The 23,772-nt window shown below is 38.9% G+C and overlaps 1 protein-coding gene across 1 annotated transcript in view; it reads left to right on the forward strand.

Annotated features, from left to right (window-relative positions):
- Nucleotides 1-23,373, forward strand: part of TLK1 (tousled like kinase 1) — a 79,640-nt gene extending 56,267 nt beyond the window's left edge. Inside the window, exons 13-21 of the mRNA XM_014073601.2 lie at nucleotides 3,485-3,582; nucleotides 4,908-4,989; nucleotides 10,121-10,212; nucleotides 10,305-10,394; nucleotides 10,519-10,688; nucleotides 13,512-13,647; nucleotides 17,782-17,893; nucleotides 18,299-18,406; nucleotides 21,544-23,373. Coding sequence (XP_013929076.2) covers nucleotides 3,485-3,582; nucleotides 4,908-4,989; nucleotides 10,121-10,212; nucleotides 10,305-10,394; nucleotides 10,519-10,688; nucleotides 13,512-13,647; nucleotides 17,782-17,893; nucleotides 18,299-18,406; nucleotides 21,544-21,720 — 1,065 coding nt within the window. The 3' untranslated portion in view covers nucleotides 21,721-23,373. The remainder of the gene's footprint in view (nucleotides 1-3,484; nucleotides 3,583-4,907; nucleotides 4,990-10,120; nucleotides 10,213-10,304; nucleotides 10,395-10,518; nucleotides 10,689-13,511; nucleotides 13,648-17,781; nucleotides 17,894-18,298; nucleotides 18,407-21,543) is intronic.
- The last annotated feature ends 399 nt before the right edge of the window (nucleotides 23,374-23,772 follow it).

The following is a 23,772-nucleotide window of genomic DNA, read 5'->3' on the forward strand; positions in this document are numbered from 1 at the left end:
TGGCCTCAAAGTTGTGGCCATCATAGTATCCTTGCTTGTGGAAAGAATAAAAGGTTTCCCACTAATGTTACATTTTTATATTATCTGAGCTCTTTAAGATCAGCAACATCCAAAGAAAATGTAGATCAAAATAGTTAAGAGATCTATTACTTTGTTCATTGTTTAAAAGTGGTTAATTTTTAATTTCTTGAAGAAATATTGATCAGTTTTAAGCAATGAGTGTTTTTTGGATTGATTATTACAGTATTATTTGGATTGGTGTCCAAAGTAGATATTTATTATCCATTGTGTCATATCAAGATTGTAAATGAGAAACATGCTGGAGAAATTGGCACATATAGCAATGTATATATTTCCTTGTCATGCCCAATGAGTAGGACTAATTTTGATTGGTCAGTTAGGGAAGCTTTTCATTTACTTAGGTTTGAAACTAGCTGCAATTCAGTTTAATTTATATTCTTGTACTATGAAAAAAGTCACAGAACTGGAAAGAATAATTTAAGCTATTCAATACAACTTCTTGTTCAATGCAGCTATCTAAATTAAAATATTCCTGACAGATGCTGTCTGACATCTGCTTGAACACACCCACTGAGCAAGTTCCTACTCTTTCTCTCTAATTTGTTCAAAAGTAAAACTGTTTTTATTGTTAGAAAATGTTTTCTAACAATCTCTTGCTTTCTCTAGATAAATCCATTTCTCCGTGTTCTCCCAAACTCTTGGCCTTCCTTTATGTAACATACTATGAGTTATTTAAAAAGTGTTGTCATATCCCCTCTCATTCTTTCCTTATCAACATTCTCAGTTTCTTCACTTTCTTATCAAGTAGTTTAACTTCTAGATCTGTTTGTCTGAATCCTTTTGCAAGTTTCATCCTGACAACTGAATAGAATATTCAGAGCTCATAGGCAGGAAAGGAATGATCAAGACAGTATAAAGTAGAACAGGGGTCCCCAAGTGCCAGGCCGTGGCCCACTACCAGGCCGTGGCCTATTTGGAATTGGGCCATGAGAGTGGGCCAACCCACCATTCTACGGCTGCGTGTGCACTGGCCTGCCACTCATGTGATCCAGTTCCCCTCTCCCTCCCCCCACGCCTGGGCCACAAACCGCAAAGATTGGGGACCACTGAAGTAGAATGCTTATTTCATTTCCCAGAAATCAGAAACTAGTTTGCTTCTCTTGATACAATTAAAACTGGTTTTGCCTTTTTTTATAGTCATACTTTTAATTTTTCATATTTTTTGTAATTTACTATTAGGCATCCCCTATTCTATGCCCATGCATTTGATTTTTGTTTTCTAAATTAATTTTGCTTTAATTGCTATTTACATTTATTTGATTTTTGTTTTATTTGTAACTCTTCTCTCTAATCTATTTATTTAGTGATACTACAATTTTGAATTTTATTTCTGTCTTTTAATAAATTAGCTATTCTACCAAAATTTATGCCATCTGTAAATCAGACTGGAAGTGTTTCAACCTCCTCCTCCTCCTCCTCCTCCTCCTCCTCCTCCTCCTCCTCCTCCTCCTCCTCCTCCTCCTCCTCCTCGTAATTAATAAAAATATTAAAGGGGGCTGGACCAAGGATAGATTTTTGTAGCACTTCATTCCATTTTTGTTCCAGTTTAATGTAAATATGAAACACATGATTGTGTGTGTGTTTATGTAAAATATAAATATATTTTTCTAAAATGTCTATATCCATTTATTCTAATGTCAACCTGTTTCATTAGTTTGCTAATCAGTATATCATATGAATTTGGTAAGAAGTTTGGCAATCAATGAAGGAATTTACTTGATCAAAAACAAGATAAGACACAGTTTTGTTCCTGACAGAACCATTTAGTATTATCTACTTTAGAATCTTCCTGAATATCGACAGGAGCTGATGTCGCAATGGTATGACGTGCGATTTCGGAGCTCCGAGATCGCAGTCAATTTTTTTTGCCTCTGGATGGTCCTTTTGGACCTAAACCGTCCCGAAGAGACGGTGACAGGAAAAAGTACGTCTTGTTGATCTCAGGGATATCACAAAGTCCCTGATTGATCCAAGAGAATGTCTTCCTGCCGGTGAGAAAAGCTGCTGAAGTTGGGACACAACGGGAGGAAAGCAGAAAGAGAAAGTGTGTCCATCTGGTGAGGAAATTTTATTGTTATACAAGAGACTGCTCCAAAAAAAATCAAAGCTAAATTAAACTTGCAAAGAAAAGAAAATAAGCGGTGAAATTAAGCTATATTGGACAGTGTGTTATCCTTTTTTTTCATTTTCTTTTATGGATGGAAGTTTTGCAAATATTTCCTACTTTTTAAAGTGAAAGTATTGGTTTTTCTTCTTCTATTTCTTTTTTTACCTATGGATTAAATCTTTTTCTTTATTTTTATAATATTGGTTTGGATAGGTATTGTCTCTTTATTTTGCTCCATTTAAGAATTTTGTTTCTTTTAAGCCTGGAATAAAAGAAGATATAAAAGAAATATAAAGAGGGTAGTAATATCAGAGCGAAAAGAAGTTGCACTGCCAGTTGGAGGTTGAGTCCTGGAAATATTGCTTTCTCTTTTTTCTCTTTGATCATTTTGACTTTGCCTTCAAAGGCTTCAGCTTGTTTATAGAAGAGATAAGGAGAAGAGCATGGGTTGTTTATGCAGGTGCTCTTTGCATGCTTCTTTGGCAGCTGGAGTGAAGTGAAAACAAAACCTTGTTTTGAAACTACAGTGGCAGTATAAATTGTAAACAGTGATTAAGAAAGGAAGTTTAGAAACTTTGTTATTAAACATAATTAATTTTTATTTAGAAAGTGTTATAAAGATGTAATGTTGCTGGATGATATTGAAAATAGATAACAGAATGCCATGTGGTTTTGCTTTAAATTTTGGAATATTTTATATAAAGGGACATAAAAACAATTATAGTCATATGAAGATTGAGGTATGATGATAGTAATATATATAAATATATTTGATTTAAAATATATAACGATACGAATTGTAGGTGATGACTGTGGAAGGGATGCACAAAAGCTCTTTGTAACCAATTGACACACTTTTTACAATTTGTAATGGAAGATATTTTTGTGGTGTTTGTTGTGTTTATTCAAATATATATATATATATATATATATATATATATATATATATATATATATATATATATATATATATATATATATATATATATATATATATATATATATATATATATTAAAAAAGAATCTTCCTGAATATCAATGCAGATGTGTCTGTTGTACCTTTGTCCTACTTTCTTTCACCTTTTTTGGAAGAACATTAGCTCTCCTCTAATCCAAATTGCTGTTAGTTTGTGCTCAAAATTGGTTGAAAGTTGTTAATTGGGATCAGTAAAAAAAATGGGTCCAACAAATGAAAGTAGTAGTTTGTTGCTTTATTTTATCACCATTGCAGTTGAGATGTGGATAAAATATTGTTGTTTTTTTTCCCCTTGTTCATTTTTGTAACATTTTCTGCAGGAAGAAGCTGAAATACAAGCAGAACTTGAACGTTTGGAAAGAGTTAGAAATCTTCATATACGAGAACTCAAAAGAATAAACAATGAAGATAATTCTCAGTAAGGTTCTAGATTTTAATGTTCCATATTCCATTTTCTCAATGTTTACTGGCTTTGGAAAAATGTGACACAAAAATAAGCAAAAGATACTGTTATTCTACTTAGCCAGTTTTTGGCTTTCTTTTTCACTCTTGTTTTTCTTGAAGTAAACATAAAATAACACAAAATATATATTAACTTCCTTAGATAATTCTGAGAATTTTTTTCTTAAAAAGGCAGAATACACATTAATGATGATTTTGAAAAGTAGAAAATGTACTCTTGTTCATTTGCATTCTCACCATCTTAAAATATCACTAAATAATGCAGGGAGCAGACTTTTGTTACCTCACAACCCTCCTTCCTTCAAGATACTTGAAAATTCACTATTAGATTTAACCAGCCAATTCATTCCTTTTCCCTTTCTAATATCCCTACCCCATTAAATTCTTTATATCCTGAAAGTTTGTGTGGTAGTTCATAGTAATTTTTTAAAAGCTTCCAATTTCTTTTTATGCATCTCAAGAGTCCTCTGAAGTAGTAGAAAATCATATCTTATTTTCAGATAGTCCTTGTTTGCTGCCAAACTGATTTGGCATTTGACCATCTGTGTTTGATTTTGGTGGGAATGGCTCCTCCTTTCATGCAAGGACTGGATTAAGTTCCTCCAATTTCATGTAGAGCCACTCCCAAATGTCATCAGGTATTCGAGGTTGCAAAGGAGAGTGGAAAAAAACTATATTCCCCAGATATGCATCCTGTTCTTTTTGTGGAAAGGATGACCCATAGCAATGATTAGCTGAGGGTTTTTTTAAAGCATAAAGAATCAAACCTACAGGTATTGTACCAGTGGTGGGTTTCAAAATGTTTTACTACCGATTCTGTGGGCAGGCTTGGTGGGCGTGGCAGGGTAAGGATATTGTAAAATCCCCATTCATGGATCTCTGGATAAAAGTAGAAGCAATTCATGAAGCAGTTATTTGGGGTCCCTTCCATAGTGTCTTAAATGCCAGTCTTCTGATTGAGCTCATAGCATAATGGCTCTGATCCCCATCTGCCTCTGTAGTAACCAGATGCAATGACTCCTGCCAGATGCCATTTGTTGCATAACTTATGATTCCTTCTTATTTGTAAACAGAGGAGCACAGGCAGCTGCATACTAATGTGATCTATCTTAGACTCCCTGCATTATACAGAGATGAAAATAAGTGCTTACATCTGCAATAAGTAGCTTTCTTCAACTTTTTCTTTTCTTCCCCTTGCTTGTTTAAACACTTACTGTAGATAGCACTAACTTTAAAGTTCTGTCTTGTTTATAAACCACATTTGTGCTTAATTTTTTTAAGGTTCAAAGACCATCCAACATTAAATGAGAGATACTTGTTACTTCATTTACTTGGTCGAGGTGGATTTAGTGAAGTATATAAGGTAACATCTTCCCTTTTTTTGTTATAAGTATACATTGATTGCTAACACGCTTCTAAAGAAATCCTCCTAAGGCATTGTTAATATGTTTAAAGCAATATATTTCTTTTAGCATTATTGTGACACGCTTCAAAACTTTTTACTTTCATTTGTATTAACAACATGCTGTTTCTGCTATTCTTATCAATTGTATAGAGCTGTGGTTTATTAAGTTTTGGACCATAGATTATAAAATTACTTTGGTTCAGTTAATTATAGTTAAGATTGTGTATGATCTCAGATAAAACATTCAATTGATGGTAATTAAAACATATTTTAATCATATAGTTAACTACTTCAACTTCAACCACAACAATGCAACAATATACAAGCACACAATTCATACAAACTTAAGGTAAACCGCTCCAAACTTGACTGCAGAAAATATGATTTCTGCAATAGAGTGGTCAATGCCTGGAATGCACTATCTGACTCTCTGGTTTCTTCCCCAAACCCCCAAAACTTTAACCTTAGACTGTCTACTATTGACCTCACCCCATTCCTAAGAGGTCTGTAAGAGTAGGCATATTGGTGTATAAGCGCAGCAACATGCGTACCGTCCCTAATATTACTTTTTATTCATATCCATTTCATGTATCCAAAATCATGTTTATGCATATATATGCTGTCTAATACATGCATAATAATAATAAATATAATAAATATAATAATAATAATAATAATAATAATAATAATAAAATTAATAATATTTTTATTGTTTCTAATTAATCTAATTATTTTAATTGCCTGTCTATTCAGGAACGGCATTTTAGCTGGTTTGCTGGGTGTATGAGTGTATGAATGTGAGAGAAAATGTGCCCACTTTTAATTTATTGTATTGTATTTTAGTAATTAGTGTGGGATGTGTCTGAAGAGAATGTTTGATCGGTAAGTATGGTAGGATCAAGGATGCGACCTGGAGTCCCCTCCACTGAGTGCAGAAGCAGAAGTGGATGGGGGCCCAGACTCACCTCCCATCCTGGTGTGAATGGAATACATGACCTGCCGGGAAGAAGGGGGGCCATGGGAGAGGGGGAGGGGTCTATGGGGATAGGGGGACGTCATAGCATTTCGGTCATGACTGGGAGGGGCAGATATGGCGGGAGCTGTAGGGCTAGCCATTACCGGGGAAGAAGGACTCGCTACATTACAGTGATTGCTTGTTCTGGCCCCTCAGGCTCAACTCAAGGATCTGGTGTCAGAGGTGTACAGGGCCCTGGTCTCAGGTTGTTGTTGCTAAATGCCAAGTCGGTTGTGAAAAAAGCCCTCCTCGTCCGGGATCTAATATTGGACGAGGAGGCAGACCTGGCATGTATAACCGAAACCTGGCTGGGCCAAGAGGGGGGTGTCCCCCTCTCAGAAATGTGCCCAGATGGGTTTCAGGTGCTCCACCAACCACGACACCAGTGAAGGGGTGGGGGAGTAGCAGTTATCGTCTGAATGTCGTTAGTTCCTCGCAGGATCCCTGCCCCAGAGATTGTGGGGTGTGAGTCTCTCCTCTTGAAGTTGGACCTAAAGGTTCAATTGGGCTTGCTGTTGACGTACCTGCCTCCCAGCTGCGTCACCACAGCCCTGCCTGTGCTACTAGAGGCAGTAGCCGGGTTGGTGGTGGAGTTCCCCAAACTTATAGTATTGGGGGACTTTAATCTGCTGTCTCTCGGTGAACACTCAAATGGGGCACAGGAGTTCATGGCTTCCATAACAACCATTGACTTGACCCAGGTAGTTCAGGGTCCGTCTTACAGGGCGGGACACACGCTTGACCTTGTATTTCTCTTGGGGCAGTCGAGACGTGATCTTGATTTAAGGGGAATAGAGAACTTGCCCTTGTCATTGTCAGATCACTCCTTGCTGAAGCTTTACTTCATGACACTACTCCCCCATTGCAGGGAGGCGTAGCCGATTAAGTGGTTCCGCCCCAGGCGCCTGATGGATCCGGAGGGATTTCAGAGGGAGCTTGGAGAGATACCTGACTCCCTTGTCCGCAATCTGGCCAAGTCTTTGGTCGCTGCCTGGAATAGTGCGGCGACTGAAGCATTGGATCGGATTGCGCCTTTGAGGCCTCTCCATGGCAGCGGATCCAGGAGGGTACCTTGGTTTACCGAGGAACTCCGGAAGATGAAGCGCCAAAAGAGATGCCTAGAGCGGCATTGGAGGGCTAGTAACTCTGAGTCTGATCGATCACTATTAAGAGCCTTTATTAGGACTTATCTAGTGGCGATACGGGCGGCAAAATCTATGCATTTTTCCGCTTTTATTGCGTCTGCGGAATCTCACCCAGCCGCCCTGTTTAGGGTGACCCGCTCCCTCCTGAAAGGTGAGGAGGCGGGGGAACCCTTGCAGGGAAGAGCTGAGGAGTTTGTTCAGTTTCTGTCGGATAAAATCACTCAGATTCGGACAGACCTGGACTCCGCTTGGGCAGTACCAGCCGAGATGCCGAGGGGTAGTCTTAATCAGATTTTTTGGGATGAGTTTGAATTTGTCACCCCTGAAGAAGTGGATAAGGCCATGGGAGCGATGAGTGCCTCCATCTGTTTATTGGACCCGTGCCCCTCCTGGCTGGTTTCGACCAGCAGAGAGGTGACACGAGGCTGGCTCCAGACAATTATCAACGCATCTTTGCAGGAGGGTTTTTTCTCCACAACCATTAAAAGAAGCAGTGGTAAGACCCCTCCTCAAGAAGCCTTCCCTGGACCCAGCTGTTTTGAAAAACTATCGTCCCGTCTCCAACCTTCCTTTTTTAGAGAAGGTTGTTGAGAAGGTGGTGGCGCTTCAACTCCGACAGATCTTGAATGAACTAGACTCCTTTCAGTCTGGTTTCAGGCCCGGGTACAGTACGGAAACCGCTTTGGTCGCCCTGACCGATGATCTCTGGCGGGCCAGGGATAGAGGCTATTCCTCTATCCTGGTACTTCTTGACCTCTCAGCGGCTTTCGATACCATTGACCATGGTATTCTTCTGCGACGCCTGGGGGAGGTGGGAGTGAGAGGCACCGTTTTATGGTGGTTCTCCTCTTACCTCTCTGACAGGTCGCAGTCAGTGTTGGTTGGGGGGCACAGGTCAACCCCCTAGGCCCCTCGAATGTGGTGTGCCGCAGGGTTCGGTCTTGTCCCCCCTCCTATTTAACATCTACATGAAGCCGCTGGGTAAGATCATGCGACAGCATGGGGTAAAGTATCATCAGTATACCAATGATACTCAATTATATCATTCTGCCCCTTGCCAGCTCAGTGAAGCGGTGGATGTGATGTGCCGATGCCTGGAGGCGGTTAGGATCTGGATGGGGGCGAACAAACTTGTGCTCAATCCCGATAAGACTGAGTGGCTTTGGATGTTGCCCCCGAAGGACTGTTTGGACAGTCCTTTCACCCTGGGGGGAGAAAATTTACGCCCCTCAGAGAGGGCTCGCAATTTGGGAGTCCTCCTGGATTCACAGCTGAAATTGGAGCATCATCTGTCGGCTGTGACCAGGGGGACCTTTGCCCAAGTTCATCTGGTGCACCAATTGCGGCCCTATTTGGACCGAGATGCGCTTCTAACAGTCACTCATGCCCTTGTCACCTCGAGGCTGGATTATTGTAACGCGCTGTACATGGGGCTACCCTTGAAAAGCGTTCGGAGACTGCAGTTAGTTCAGAATGCGGCCGCGCGGGCAATATTGGGTGTGCCGAGGTACACCCACGTTACACCTATCCTCCGTGAGCTGCACTGGCTACCTATTGGCCTCCGGCCTCAATTCAAGGTGTTGGTTATTACCTTTAAAGCCCTACATGGCTTAGGGCCAGGATACCTTCGAGACCACCTGCTGACACATACCTCCCAGCGGCCAGTAAGATCCCATAGATTGGGCCTCCTTCAGATGCCGTCGGCCAAACAATGTTGGCTGGTGGGCCCTTGGAGGAGAGCCTTCTCGGTGGCTGCTCCGACTCTTTGGAACCAGCTCCCCCCGGAAATCTGGACCATACCGACTCTGATGGGCTTCAGGAAAGCCGTAAAAACTTGGCTGTTCCGGCAGGCCTGGGGCTGTTGACCTCACTGTTGAGGTCCAGCCCCGACTAGAATGAATGTATGAGGGCTGTCTGTTGTTTTAAATTGTTTTGTCATTATGTGCTTTTTATATTTCTTGTAAGCCCCCCGGAGTCGTTTGGGATTGGGCGGCATATAAAAACTCCAAATAAATAAATAATTATTATACAATTGTATCACAGCGGCCAGTTGTTTCGCCGGATTTGGCATTGGTTACTAGTCGGGCCCCACCCAGATCCAAGCAGTGCGGCTTTTTGCATTTGACTGATGGTGATTTTGTCAATTTTTAACTGTTTTAAATGTAATTCCAGCACCCAGTGTGCCAATTACCACTGGAATTACCACTGCTGGTTTGTGCCATAGTCGTTGAATTTTGATTTTTAAGTCCTGGTATTTTGCGATTTTTTTCATGTTCTTTCTCAGCGACCCTGCTATCACCTGGTATTGCGATGTCTATGATTGTGACCTTATTTTTCTCAACCAGTGTGATGTCTGGTGTATTATGCGCCAGTATTTTGCCTGTTTGTATGCGAAAATCCCACAAGATTTGACCATCTGATTTTCGATGACTTTTTCAGGCTGATGTTCCCACCAGTTTGTTGCTGTTTTAATATTATATAAAATAATAATAATAATAATAATAATAATAATAATAATAATAATAATGTCGCCTCTACTCCTTTGCAAGGTATTACAAGGTCATTAAAAGGGGGGGGATCATAGTTTGCAAAGCAGTTTACAAAACGGGGCCTATAATTAAAAAAAAACAAGATTGTAAACGTGATCAATTTTCCTTTAGAAAAAAAGATGTTTTATGATGAATCATCATAAATCATAAATCACACACAAAAAAGAATGGCAAATTTTCAACCTCTTCCCCATTATAATTACTGGAAGAAAATATCTCCAGAGCTCTTTCAACATTCCAAATTCAACTTATCTCCATTTTACATGTTTCAATTAATAAAGTCTAGAGACTCATATGGTACTGGGAAGTGTTAGGAGCTGCTTCCTTGAAACTTTAACAGTATTTTTCTGTTTACTAATGTCATCTAATGGGTCTTGCAGGCATTTGATCTTTATGAGCAAAGATATGCTGCTGTGAAGATACATCAACTTAACAAAAGCTGGAGAGATGAGAAAAAGGAAAACTATCACAAGTAAGCATTTTTTTAAAAAATCTTTCTGCTGGTGGCAAGTTAAAATGATACTCCAGTATTCATGATTAATGATTCCCATTTTTTTTCAAAAGGCATGCCTGCAGAGAGTACAGAATACACAAAGAGTTGGATCATCCACGGATAGTAAAACTTTATGATTACTTCTCCTTGGATACAGATACGTAAGTATATAAAATAATACCTCTTTATTTAAGAGCAATTTGAATTATATTAATATCTTTAATATCCAGTTTATTTCATATTTTTATTTTATGCTTAAATATATCTTTGTTTCTACACTTGTAGGTTTTGTACAGTGTTAGAATATTGTGAAGGCAATGATTTGGATTTCTATCTCAAACAACATAAACTAATGACTGAGAAGGAAGCTAGGTCCATTGTAATGCAGATTGTAAATGCACTGCGATATCTGAATGAAATTAAACCGCCCATTATACATTATGATCTTAAACCAGGTAAGTCAGAAATATTAATAGAATTTCCTTTATATATAGATTTTTGCAAAATATATCATTCGCTTCATGCTTATTAACAAGGGAATTTTCTATTTTTGTCCTTTAAATCCATCAGGTTTGCCTTGTTTAAAAACAGCATAGGATAGGGCTTAAAGTGTCAGACTAGGACAAGAAGAGGCAGATTGAGTCTCACCTTGGTCCTATCATTCTCTCAACCCATCTTACCACACATAAACATTGGAAGGGGCTGCTAAGTATAACATATTGCTGAAATCATGACCTAATTTAAATTACTATACATACCGTGTTTCCCCGAAAATAAGACATGCCCTGCTAATAATCCCAATCTGGCTTTTCAGAGCATGCACCATAATAAACCATCCCCTGAAAATAAGCCCACCCCAACTATTTAAGCGCATGTGAAACCGGTCCCTGCCATTACCACTGTACCACCTACCAGTACAGCTTGTGGGGCAAAAAGAGGGCTCGCCGCAAAAACAGCAGCAGGTGAAGCAAAGTGCTTCCATCTCCCGCCCTTCCTTCCCACACAAAAGAGCCCTCTGCAAAAACAGCGGCAGGCCAGCAATGTGATCACCCCTTCCCGCCTGTTCCTTCTCGCGCAAAAATACACTACCCACTCCAATGCTAAAGGCAGCCTGCCTGGTTCCCTTCCCTGCCGTCCCTTTAACAAGGGTTGGCAGGTGGGGGGGGGAGAAGCGAGACGCACCTCTTACCTTTCCAGGTCCATTGTGTTCCTCATCCTTTCGCCCATTGAATCCCCTTGTAAAAAAAACCTCATGAGTTCAACTCTCAAGGTTTTTTTTACAAGGGGATTCAATGGGCGAAAGGGTGAGGAACGCAATGGACCTGGAAAGGTAAGAGGCACGCCTCGCGGCCCACCTCGTCCCAATGGTAAAGGCAGCCTGTCTGGTTCCCTTCCCCGCCATTCCTTTACTGAGGGGTGGCAGGTGGGGGGGGAGAAGCGAGACGCGCGTCCTAGCGCTACCAAAGACTGACAGCTCCCCTATGTTCCTCGCCCTTTCACCCATTGAATTCCCTTGTAAAAAAAACCTCACAAGTTGAACTCATGAAGTTGAACTCATTTTTTTTACAAGGGGATTCAATGGGCGAAAGGGCGAGGAATGCAATGGACCTGGAAAGGTAAGAGGCGCACCTCGCTTCTTCACTTCTTCGCAATTTTGGGGAAACACGACATATATATATTCGTAGATTTTCACGGGTGTAGGTATGTTGGTCTTCTTGTATTCGGGTCTTTTCCTGTGTAAGATTGAGATTGTCTTGGCAATGTTTCAGTGAGGTCTTACTCGCCATCTTCAGGCTGGAGTTTTCGGCTTAAAGCGTGGTCGGAGTTGCCGTCTTTCTATAAATCTTTGTGGGGGGGTGGGGGGTCCTGGCGTTGTTTCAGTAAGTGGATTGATTGGCTGTGTGGCTGTATCATGATTGGTACATTGGTGCTGGCTGTGTGTCAGTTGTTGTTTTGTGTTGTAACGGCCTGAGTGGTGGGTGGGGCTCGTTGACTAGGGCTGGTTTCCAGATGTCTGGAAACAGCCAATCAATCCACTTACTGAAACAACGCCAGCACTCCACCCCCCACCCCCCAACCAAGATTTATAGAAAGACAATCTCAATCTTACACGGGAAAACACGCGAATACAACAAGACCATATATCTATATCTATCTATCATCTGTCTGTCTGTCTATCTATCTAATCTATGTATTTATATATTACTTATTTTATTATGTAATATAATCAACATTAGAGTTTTTATTCTGGAATATAAAATAACAATAGCCTAACTTGCTTCCACTGTGTAGAAACATAATTTTATTTTTGTTTTTGAATAGGTAGGAAATAATTTTATTTTGTTGCTTTATTTTTGGATTGCTTCTTAGTGGATACTCAATATAATGTACAAATAGAAATAACAAAATAGAGCAGCTACAGAGCTTAGTCAATCAAGAAAAACTGAAATGTAACAAAATTATCGTGCAATTATAATTGCAGGCATTGTTTTCCAGTTCTTGAAACTTTTGTTTTTCTATTAAATGCTTAATACATGAAAACAATAAAATTCAGTACAAATAGTATGCATTTATACAATACCCAAAAGTGCATTATTTTTTTAAAAATCCATAATTTGGATTTGAATTTATGAAATGTATACTAATTCTTATATAAAGTTTTATAGGCTTAGTGGTAAATAACTAAGTTTGCATGCATTCTGTGACTTGAAATATAGGAACTTAAGATGTTTGAGATATGGGAACTTTATCTTTTTCCCAGATGTAAGTCATCCAGCATCGTCTGACAGGTGAGATGGGCAGCACAAAAATTTAATAAATAAAGTAAATAAATTGTCTTTCAAAGGAATAGTTTGCTACGTGAGATAGTTCTATGAATAGTTTATTTGTGATTTATAACATGCCTGTTAGATATTTCAGTTCTGTAAAATTTTTAGGGCTGTGCAATGCAATTGAAAGCGGAGTATCTCAGAATAAGTGATTCACTGAAGTTGTAAAACTCATTGGTTGCTTTGAAAGCTGTATTCTGTTAACTCTGTGGGTCTGTGTAAGCGTAGACAATACTTTTCCTGGGTTCACCAATGAAGCAAAGTAGCTAAGCAAATGTGTATACGCATTGAGAATGTAATCGTTTTTAGGGTTGAACAAAGACTACAGATGTGTTTCATGATTTGCAGAACTATGAACAAAGCACTTCTCTTTGAATCATTCAAATACCCACATCTTTTAGAGTTCATGTGGCTGCTTCAAAAGTTGTTCCAATTTTCTTCTTTTGATAGGAAACATCCTTTTGGTTGATGGAACAGCATGTGGAGAAATAAAAATCACAGATTTTGGCCTGTCTAAAATAATGGATGATGATAGCTATGGTGTTGATGGAATGGACCTAACTTCACAAGGAGCTGGGACTTACTGGTATATTACTTTCCATTTTGCAAACTTTCCTTTTATTAAACAAAAAAAATAAATTAAAATGACATCTTAGTTATTCTCATGAATAACAAAGTTTATGTACAGCTTCCCTATAGTTATAGTAAAAAGATTGGTATCATGCCTAATTCAGTTCATATCTTAATGGTACAGAATTTATCTTTTATCATGTTGAATTTAAAAACCTGATATGCAAATACAAACTGAGAAATATTCACTGAAGACATTCTAATATTCCACATACCGTATTTCCCTGAAATTATGACATGTCCTGATAATAAGGCCATGCCATATTTTTCCTGTGGGCAAAAAATATACAGCCCTCTAATAATAAGCCCCCTGTACAACCCCCCTCCAGCCAGGCAGAGCGCCACTCACCAACCTAGCAATATCCCCAAGGCGCAAAGCTGCAGGAGCCGGGGGAGGGGGGCAAAGGTGCTCACATTGCTTGACGCCTTTGGGATACTGCTAGGTTGGTGGGTGGTGCTGTGCCCAGCTGGAGCGGGGGGTTTCCAGGCAGCTGCTCTCATGAGCAGCCTCCCGGCAATACCCCTTTCCAGCCTGGCAGAGCGCCACTCACCGGCCCAGTAATATCCCAAAGGTGCTAGTCGCGTGGCACCCTGCACGGCTGGAAAGAGAGGTTGCGCGAGTACTTGTTCTGCCTCCAGCTCACGTGCCTCCCAGCCTCACCATGCCCAGCTCTCCCTGCAGGGCTGGGCCAGGGCGCTGCCGTGGCCCTGCTGCCACCACCGCCGTCCAAACCCCAGAGATCCGCTGCTGGAAGACTCTAGCGGGACAGAGAGTCTTCCCACAGCCAGCCCACAACCATAGAGCATATCCCAGAGCGGCCGCTGCCGGAAGACTTGGCAGCAGATCTCCGGAGTTTGGAAGCCAGTTATGCTTGGAGAATTGCGGCAGTGGCGGGGCCACGGTGGCGGCAGCATCCTGGCCCAGCCCTGCAGCGAGAGCTGGGCATGGTGAGGCTGGGAGGCATGCGAGCTGGAGGCAGAACAAGTGCTCGCACAACTTCTCCAGCCGGGTAGAGTACCACGCGGCTTAGCGCCTTTGGGATATTATTGGGTCAGTGAGTGGCACTCTGCCAGGCTAGAAAGGGGGGTTGCCAGGTGCCTGCTCATGAGCGTGGTCACCTCATGGTGGCTTCGTTGCACTGTTGCGATAGCGCAACACAGCCGTTTGCCCCTGAGGCTGTGCCCAGCTCTTCAGGCGCCGGCTCGCAAGAGAGTAGCCACCCGGCAACCCCAAACCAATAATTCCTCCTCCCCTCCCCGATAATAAGGCCCAAGCAAAATTTGGGTCGGGGGCAAAAGAAAATAAGGCCCTGTCTTATTTTCGGGGAAACACGGTATACATTCGGGCTGAGAGACAGCCACCTTCTTTTTACATAGAGCTGTGATTAAAATGCAGTATTGCAGGCTAATTCTGCTGATTGCCAGGAGTTCGATCCTCACCGGCTCAAGGTTGACTCAACCTTCCATCCTTCCGAATTGGGTAAAATGAAGATCCAGATTTTTGGGGGCAATGCGGTGACTCTGTAAATCGCTTAGAGAGGGTTGTAAAAGCACTATGAAGCGGTATATAAGTGCTATTGCTGTATATTTCTTAAATGTAATTGGTTCTAAAGGGAAGCCAAAGGAGATAAATTTGATTTGTGAATTGTGGTGATCATTCATGTTTCACTGTTGAAATTATTAAAGTTTCAACAGTATTAGTACTATGCAGATACTTCGGGAAAAATGCTTTGCAACAAACGATAGCATATGAAAGACAGGGTTGTTGTTTTTTCCAGACCCTTAAAGCAGCATTGTATTGTGGTTATAGAACATTGTAAGCTGTACAAAATGACATGTACAGGCAAAGCCATTTTCCATCATGGCGGGTGGGGGGGGGAAGTATCATGATTGCAAATATATGAATATGTGCTATGTTTTAAATGTACTTGATCTATAAAATTGTAATTTGTGAGCATTTCGGAATGGCTTGTATTCATCTCAGTTGTGTATCTTATCAACTTCCAACCTGGGTTTTGAATTCTCTTTTATCAATTCAATTTCTAGTTTGGTCTACCATAATCTGTTACAATTCATTAAATTTACTCTCTGAGTTAATTGAGCTTGCTTGCTAATCCAGAACTAGAAACCAATGTTTGTAATAAGATATTATGATATATCCTTACTTGTCCTCCCTGCACTGAGAGAAGTAAAACAGGTGCGTTTTGCCTTTGTACTCTAGAAAGATTAAAAGGATGGGATTTTTGTTCTGCTAAAATAGCTATTAAATATGCTGTAATCATATTCCTTACTATGATACCATTTGTTATAGAACAGAAATTACTTTGAGGAGAGAGTTTAATGGTTTTATACAATATACAGATATTGAGATGAAGATTAATAATTCAAGATCAGTATACTCCTTTTTGTAGAGACCTAAATGTCAGTGATGCTATGGCTGAGTGGCTAAGACACTGAGCTTATCGATTAGAAGGTTGGCAGTTCAGCAGTTCAAATCCCTAGTGCCACGTAACAGAGTGAGCTCCCATTACTTATCCCAGCTTCTGCCAACCTAGCAGTTCAAAAACACATAAAAATGCAAGTAGAAAAATAGGGGACGCTTTGGTGGGAAGGTAACAGCGCTCTGTGCACCTTCGGCATTTAGTCATGCCGACCACATGATCATGGAGACATCTTCGGACAGCTCTGACTCTTCGGCTTTGAAACGGAGATGAGCACCACACTCTAGAACCAGAAACAACTGGCACACATGTGCGGGGGAACCTTTACCTTTAAATGTCATCAGCATCACTGGTCTGTAAATGAACAAGATATTGTGCAGGTCCAAAAGTTCAAACATCTGGGAAATGTTTTTCTTCATTCTAGAGTCTGAAACATACCAAATATGTGACTCAAAATGTACAGTTCATCAGTGCTCTAGTACTGAATTTCCTTTCACCTAGAGGTGGCTCATACAGTACATTCCTGCAACCTAACATAGTTCTCTGTGGAGCCCAGTGTGATTTATATTCTAACCCCCCTGTTGGTCCAATCTAAATTGTAAGAACTATTTTCAAGAACCCGGATACCGTCTTAAGTCCAGACTATTAAAAATAGAGCTAAGGATTTGGACTGTTTGCTTATGTTTGTTAAAATTAAGCCTAGCCATACGAACGTGGTTCCTTAAACATTGGCTTTCCTTCATGGTGCCACCATTAAGCTCATTCACACGGCTTTTAAACGGGATTACTCCTGGTCGAGTCAGTGATTCAGAGCACCAAATAGGCCTCTTTGCTTCTGATTTGTTTTCGAAGAAATAAATTGCTGACATAAAGCAACTTAGTATGTTTATGTCTTTTAACAACTCCTACACATAGAAGAGCACGCTCATTAGTAAGATGAAATGCCTGACCCTCTGCAATGCTGTGTAGAAAACAGGAAATTTCAATTCAATTAAGAGAGTGTACCCTTGTGGATCTGGAGCCGTAGAGTTAGTAAACCATGTGCTCCAATGCTCTGTACTGTTAGCTTTGCAACAAATAGTAGTATTAATTCCCCATTCTAATTGCCACATTTCATAACTTATTTGGGTAACTCTAATTGCTTGCTTCATTTTACTTTATAGCTTGGATATTGAGATATGCATAAAAGTAGCACAATTTTATGTATAGTGTCATTCACAAATCAGAGAAGAAAGATATAACTGATCCTAAGATGCAAATTTTGAATGTTTTAATTTTAAGAGTTTGTTTCTTACTAGTATGACAAGCTTATAAGGCAATGATTTTGCATTTTTATATACTTATGACTATATTTTTTTGTTTTTCTATATTCTGACTAAAATAATATTATTTCTACTCATAATAATTGAAATAAAGGGTTTAGATCAACAATATTAGGTCCGAAAAGCTTTTAATAAAGTCTTAATATAAATATAATAAATAAATAACTTTGTGTTGTTATGAATTGCCTTAACAACATACATGCTGTTTTTATGTTTGTGCTTAACCATTTTGACTAGATTTTTTAAAAAAGAAAATCAGTATTCTGGTGGACAGCATATGCCTGTTTAACCTGAATGATTTTCTTTTCTTTTCTTGTTTTCGTTCAGGTATTTGCCTCCAGAGTGCTTTGTTGTTGGAAAAGAACCACCCAAAATTTCTAATAAGGTGGATGTGTGGTCAGTTGGAGTAATCTTTTTCCAGTGTCTATATGGCCGAAAGGTAAGCATGTGCAGTAACAGCAATTTTCCGTACAGAAAAGTTTGACTAGCATACTTCCATTAATCAAATATGTACAGGCAAGTACACTTTTTTTTTTCTTCAGTTCAATTGTGTCCAAATCTCAGAGACTGCCTGGTCAAATCCCTGGCAAAAGAATTTTCAAGTAATTTACTGCCTCCTTCCTAGAGCTGAGAGAGTTGACTGGCCAAAGGCCACCCATCTGGCTTTATGCCTAAGGTGGAACTAGAACTCACAGTGTCTCAGTTTCTAGCCTAATGCTTTAACCACAGTCAGGCTCTCCATGAACTTATACCTGATTTCATTTCTCGTTGTTCTAAAAAGATTTTAAAAAATAAATATGTGGATGTTTGGTATAATAAACTGAATTTTTTTACCTCTTTCCAGCCATTTGGCCATAACCAATCACAACAAGATATACTTCAAGAAAACACAATATTAAAAGCCACTGAAGTACAATTCCCAGTAAAGCCTGTTGTGAGCAATGAAGCCAAGGTAAAGAGTTTCAACCATCAATTCTGGTAGAATGTGTAACACATCCTGGCACAAGAGGTTCAGTCAGACAAAACATTTAAAGCTAACTACAAGCCAATTTTAATTTCACATGGGAATTCATACATTTAAAATCAAATGCATTTTTTTTTCAAACAGTTTCTGTGTTTCCCTAATTTATGTCCCAAAGGTGCTTTTTTTCACGAGGCAACTGGACTTTCTGTTTTTTCTTTGAAGACATTTCACTTCTCATCCAAGAAGCTTCTTCAGATCTGACTGGTTGGTGGGGCATGGAAGGATTTATACTCCTTGTAGACAACTAGTGATTTCCATTCTTTTAGAGCACAGGTGTCAAACATTGCCGTCACATGATATATCATGACTTTTTTCCCCGCGTAGCTGGGGTAGGCACGGCCTGCGCATGATGCATCCTGTCCACGGGCTGCCACTTCGATACCCTTATTTTAGAGAGGTGTTGAGACCACCTGGAGGTTTTTCTGTGTCATTAAGGTCACCTGAGTAGTGCAAAATTCCACACCCATTTGCACTACTCAGGTGACTGATGACATAGATGAACCTCCAGGTGGCCTCAACTACTCTCTAAAAGAATGCAAATGACTAGCTGCCTGCAAGCAAAACTTCTTGGATAAGAAGTGAAACATCTTCAAAGAAAAAACAAAAAGTCCAGTTGCCTCTTGAAAATCACCTTTGGGACAATAATGACCTGGATGACTAAGAATTCCCCAATTTATGTAAATCTATTATCAGATGCTGGAGAAAATTATCGGATATTGAAAATTATTCTCTGGAATCCAGAAACATTGATCCTGTTGAATAGAAAATAAATGTAACTAAAGATGAGTGACATTAAATATACTTTGAACATCAATAATTGCAGAAGTCTTAACCAGATAAGCCAATTTGTCAATTTTAGAAGAAAATCCTAAAGTACAGTTATATTGTCCTAAATCCTAAAGTATAGTATCACTTTCATCTGTTTTAAAATTATATTTGCTATTGTGAACTAGGCATCATGTAATGCTAAATCAAACATGTAGTTTAAAATGAACACTACTCCTTTCCCGACAAGCCAGCTTCAAGCAGTGCATTATAAACCTTAATTTAATTTAAAATTTTAATTTAAATTTTAATCATAGACTATTTCAAACATCACTGATTTAAAAGAAATTACAAATCTCCTGAAACAAAAATAAGGATTATCCAACCTAAATCTTTGATTTATCTAATTGGGGTGCTTATATAAATAGTTCTGGACAAGTTTTATATATTTCTTCCAAACTAACCTAATGAAATGGTTTGTTTTAATGGTGTTGGTTGGGGAAAAAAGCCATGACATTCTGGTTGGTTTAACCATAATTTCTGACTAAATAGAAAGTTTGTTTCGGCTTGTTTAACCATTAGTCCTTGTGTGGAGGCAAGTGAAAACTTATTCATAGAATAATCTAAAATGACAGGCTGATATCTGGAGTTAAGTTTACCACATACTTACATTATCCCATCTCAACAAGCAAAGTGTTCTATGTATATTACAAGTGTGCAAATCGCTGAATAGTTGTACTTATTGGATAGATTTTTGCAGGAGAGGAATTCTGGAGATAATAATAGTACGTATAAAATGGAGCATGATTACAGAACCTCTTAATGAATCAAACCTTTCAGTTTTAGAAGAAATAGGATTTTTGACCCAAGAAAATTCAGTTCTTAATCACTACAGGAGATCAAATGAATTGTACCCAGAACGGTTTAAGAAAGTGAGACTTTTGCTAGTTGTATGTCCATAAAGACTACACAGTAGTTTTGAACCAATGTTGATTTCTTAGCTCCTAAGCCACTAAATTCATGAGTGACTACAGGAAAGTCAATTTCTGTGATCTATTTATGAGGAACTGTTATCCAGACTGTAACTGGGTAATCTCCCAATATCTCCTTCTCCAGGGAATTTTGTTGATCAGAACTTGCTGTCTGGTTGCCATAGTGCTGTCCTTGCTTACAGGGATGTCTAATCTGCCATAGATCCTCACCCAGAAAATAAGAATGATTATTAACAGAACAGGAAGAACAGAGTTGTCCTGGCATCAAGTAGCCCCAACATCTAATTAAATGTTATTTTCATCCATTCATCTTTTCTTTTGCATTTCCATATTTGTTTCCAGGGATTGGGTAATCTCTTCAGTCATCACAGGAAGGAAGGAGTTGAGGTTCCAGCGAGGACAGTGAATTAGCAAATTCACTTTTCTCCCTGGTAAATTGATGGAAGCCCCTCCTGAATCAAAGAGATTTCTATAAATTAGAAATCTAGTTAAATTTCTAATTTAGATGCACATTAATATACACATTTTTCCTACAATCTTTATTGCTATACTAATTTGCTTTCTATATTTTCATTGAAGATTATTATGTAAATGATGATGGGGAGAAGTAAGTAATTTCTGCCTTGTTGAGCATTATCTACATATCTCCAATAACAAGGTTAAAATATTTAAAAGGAAAAACAGGGAGAAATGACACAGAATTAAAAGTTTAAAAAAATTAATTGGCAGTACAATATTATGTACATCAGTAGCTGATTTTGATTTCCCATCTCTTTACAATGATTTACTCTTAAATTAGAATTTAGTAGATTTTAGAACAGTGTTACTCCCACTATTGTAATGTGGCTATTAAAAATTCCTAATACAACATTGTTGAGCAATTCATTTACGGCTGGCTTGTATGTTCTTAATAATACTTCAGTGGGAAAATGTTATTTATAATTTGTGTATCTGATTACTTAACATTATAGTTGACTATAAATGAAACAGAAGTTTTGAATTTGTTAGGCGGTGCTGAACAAATTTAGTCAAGCGTGGCTTGTTGAAAATATCTGCTAAATTCAATGTAAACTGAAATTTGAATCGGAGATTTCAAATTTGATGTTATGCTCCTTCAACATTTACATGAATGGGTTTCCACTAGAATAGTGGGATTTTCACCTATATATTCTTCAAATTGAGGTCGCCCAGCCTCTAGGACACATTTCGGAGGGGGAAGAAAAAGGAGGGATATATTCTGTTAGTTGACATTCCATCAGCAAACTGCATTTAATTCCACACCATGCTGTCTGTTTCTCCCCCTTCTAGGCCTTTATCAGGCGTTGCTTGGCATACCGTAAGGAGGATAGGTTTGACGTCCATCAGCTAGCTAACGATGCTTACCTACTTCCACACATGAGAAGATCAAACTCTTCAGGAAACTTGCATATGACTGGACTGGCAGCCTCTCCCACACCACCAATATCAAGCATTATTCCTTACTGAAGCTTCTTCACCAAGATGGTTCGCTTGATACCCTCATGAGATTCAGCTGCAGTGGACTTTCATTTGAAAGCATCCTGTTAGCGTTGTTTACACAGCAGGACAAATTTAACGATGGTGTCTTTATACTGTGGCCCTTCAAAGAAAAGTCGTTTCTCTGAGGAGACTGGATCATGATCTGAGAAGGGTACCTTTATTTTAGATGTTCACTTTGAAAACTTGGAAGGACAGCATTGCCCGCTGCCTTCCAACCAGATGTACTGTGTTATTAAGACTGAAGAAAATGTGTGTTTGGACTTCTAGGGAGGGAATACTGTAAATAATCTTTTTACTTTAAAAAAACAAACCTTTTGGTTGATACTGGAGAGTTCTTATAAAGAGGGGTAGTTTTCATTATTTCAATAAAGAAGAAAATGGAGCACAGAACAACAACTCAGTGCCTGGACAAGATAAAGAAAAAAGCTAAATAAAAGAATCTTTCTTCCCAAGAAGTCAACATTTCAAAAACCAAAGTCAAGTTGAGTGACACAGCTTTGTTTCTTAATTTCAGTGGATAGAAGGGATTTAATATCAGGGTGGGGCGGGGGTAGGGCTGGTGCGAAGTTTTTAAAAATGTGTTCGTTGATTGAATGACTGTATTTTCAAAGGGATAAAAATAACAGTTCCAGCGAGGGAGCAAAATCTAGTTTGAAACTAGCTCAACTATTTAAGTGGCATTTTGATACTTAGCAGAGTTGTCAACTGATTATCTGCTATCCAGGCTTTTTGTGGTGGATTTACAAGGCCGTGTATGTAACCAAAAGCAAATTGGTCATGTTTAATGTTTCTATGCAGGATAATGACAAATTCCCTTCTAATTTTATTGTAAATGTATTGTACAGATGTCATATTTTCAGTTTTAAAAAAAAAATTCAGCAACTTATTTCTGTACAAATGTTTAAAAAGTATGGCTTTTTCTAATTGGATATTGTATTTTTTTTAAGTCTCATTGAAGGCGCTTTTAATTGCTGCTAAATGATGTTGCTTTTGCTTTTGCAAAAAACAAAAACAAAACAAAAAAATCAAAACAACCTCCTTAAGGTGCAAGTCAGCTGAAAGTCCTAGAGAGACTGAAAGTAGATAATTCATTAACAATCAAGGCATGTCAAACCAATCTGTGTTGGAACTATACAGTTCAGTTCAAGTCAGTTTCCTGAACTGGAGCACGTGGATACTAGATGTAGAAGTTGTTTATGGTTATTCTCGGTTTCTGGAAGTACTGTCTACAAGGTGGGAAGATGTTCCTCTAAAGAGATGTCTCTTGTGGCTTGTACAGATATTTTGAAATGTGAAACATTTTCTAACTGCCTTGTATGGTAAGGTTTTTTTTTTCCTTTCTCCAAATGCAGTATCTCTCTTCCATACAAGATTCCTCTTGTCATATTCATAATGCTGAATACTTGTATGTAACTTTGTCCATGTCGCAGAAAGGGAGGCTGTATTACCACAGGTTTTTCATTTAATATTGTACAGTTAAAATGTGGCTCTTGTTTCTGATGTTGCAAGCCATTTTGTTTTTGTTGTACATAGGATACATTAACTGTCTCTTCAAAATGCTGCTGAAATTGTAGAGAATGTAGCCAAAACAGTAATAAAATAATGAGAGTTGAAATTTAAGCTGGTTTTCAAAGTCTTATTTTGGAATATAAAAGACAGTTTACAATGTCTTTTATTCTTAATACAAGTAGTTTCTCTAAGTCCCTCAGTATAAAACCAATTGTTTTCTGTCCAATTGCATTTGAATAGACATTCTGTCTTGGAGCTGGTCCATCTATTATGTAGAATAATGCACCAAATTTAGAATTGCCTAATCACAAATTGAAGGATTCTTTCTGTTGATGGAGACAAAAAATAAATTAGTAAAAGCATCCCATTGGATGAGCAAGCAATCTGGTATGTTTTGTGTATTTATTTCCTTATCTCTGCAGCTCCTCACCCTATTTTACAGGTCCTGCAGTCCTCCCAATGCAGTTCTGTGAAGATTGGGGGATTTAAGAAAAAGCATCTGCTTTTGTC

The sequence above is a fragment of the Thamnophis sirtalis genome, unplaced genomic scaffold, assembly GCF_051295495.1.
Source record: "Thamnophis sirtalis isolate CommonGarterSnake01/CBP01778 unplaced genomic scaffold, rThaSir2_p1.2 scaffold_1, whole genome shotgun sequence".
NCBI lineage: Eukaryota > Metazoa > Chordata > Lepidosauria > Squamata > Natricidae > Thamnophis > Thamnophis sirtalis.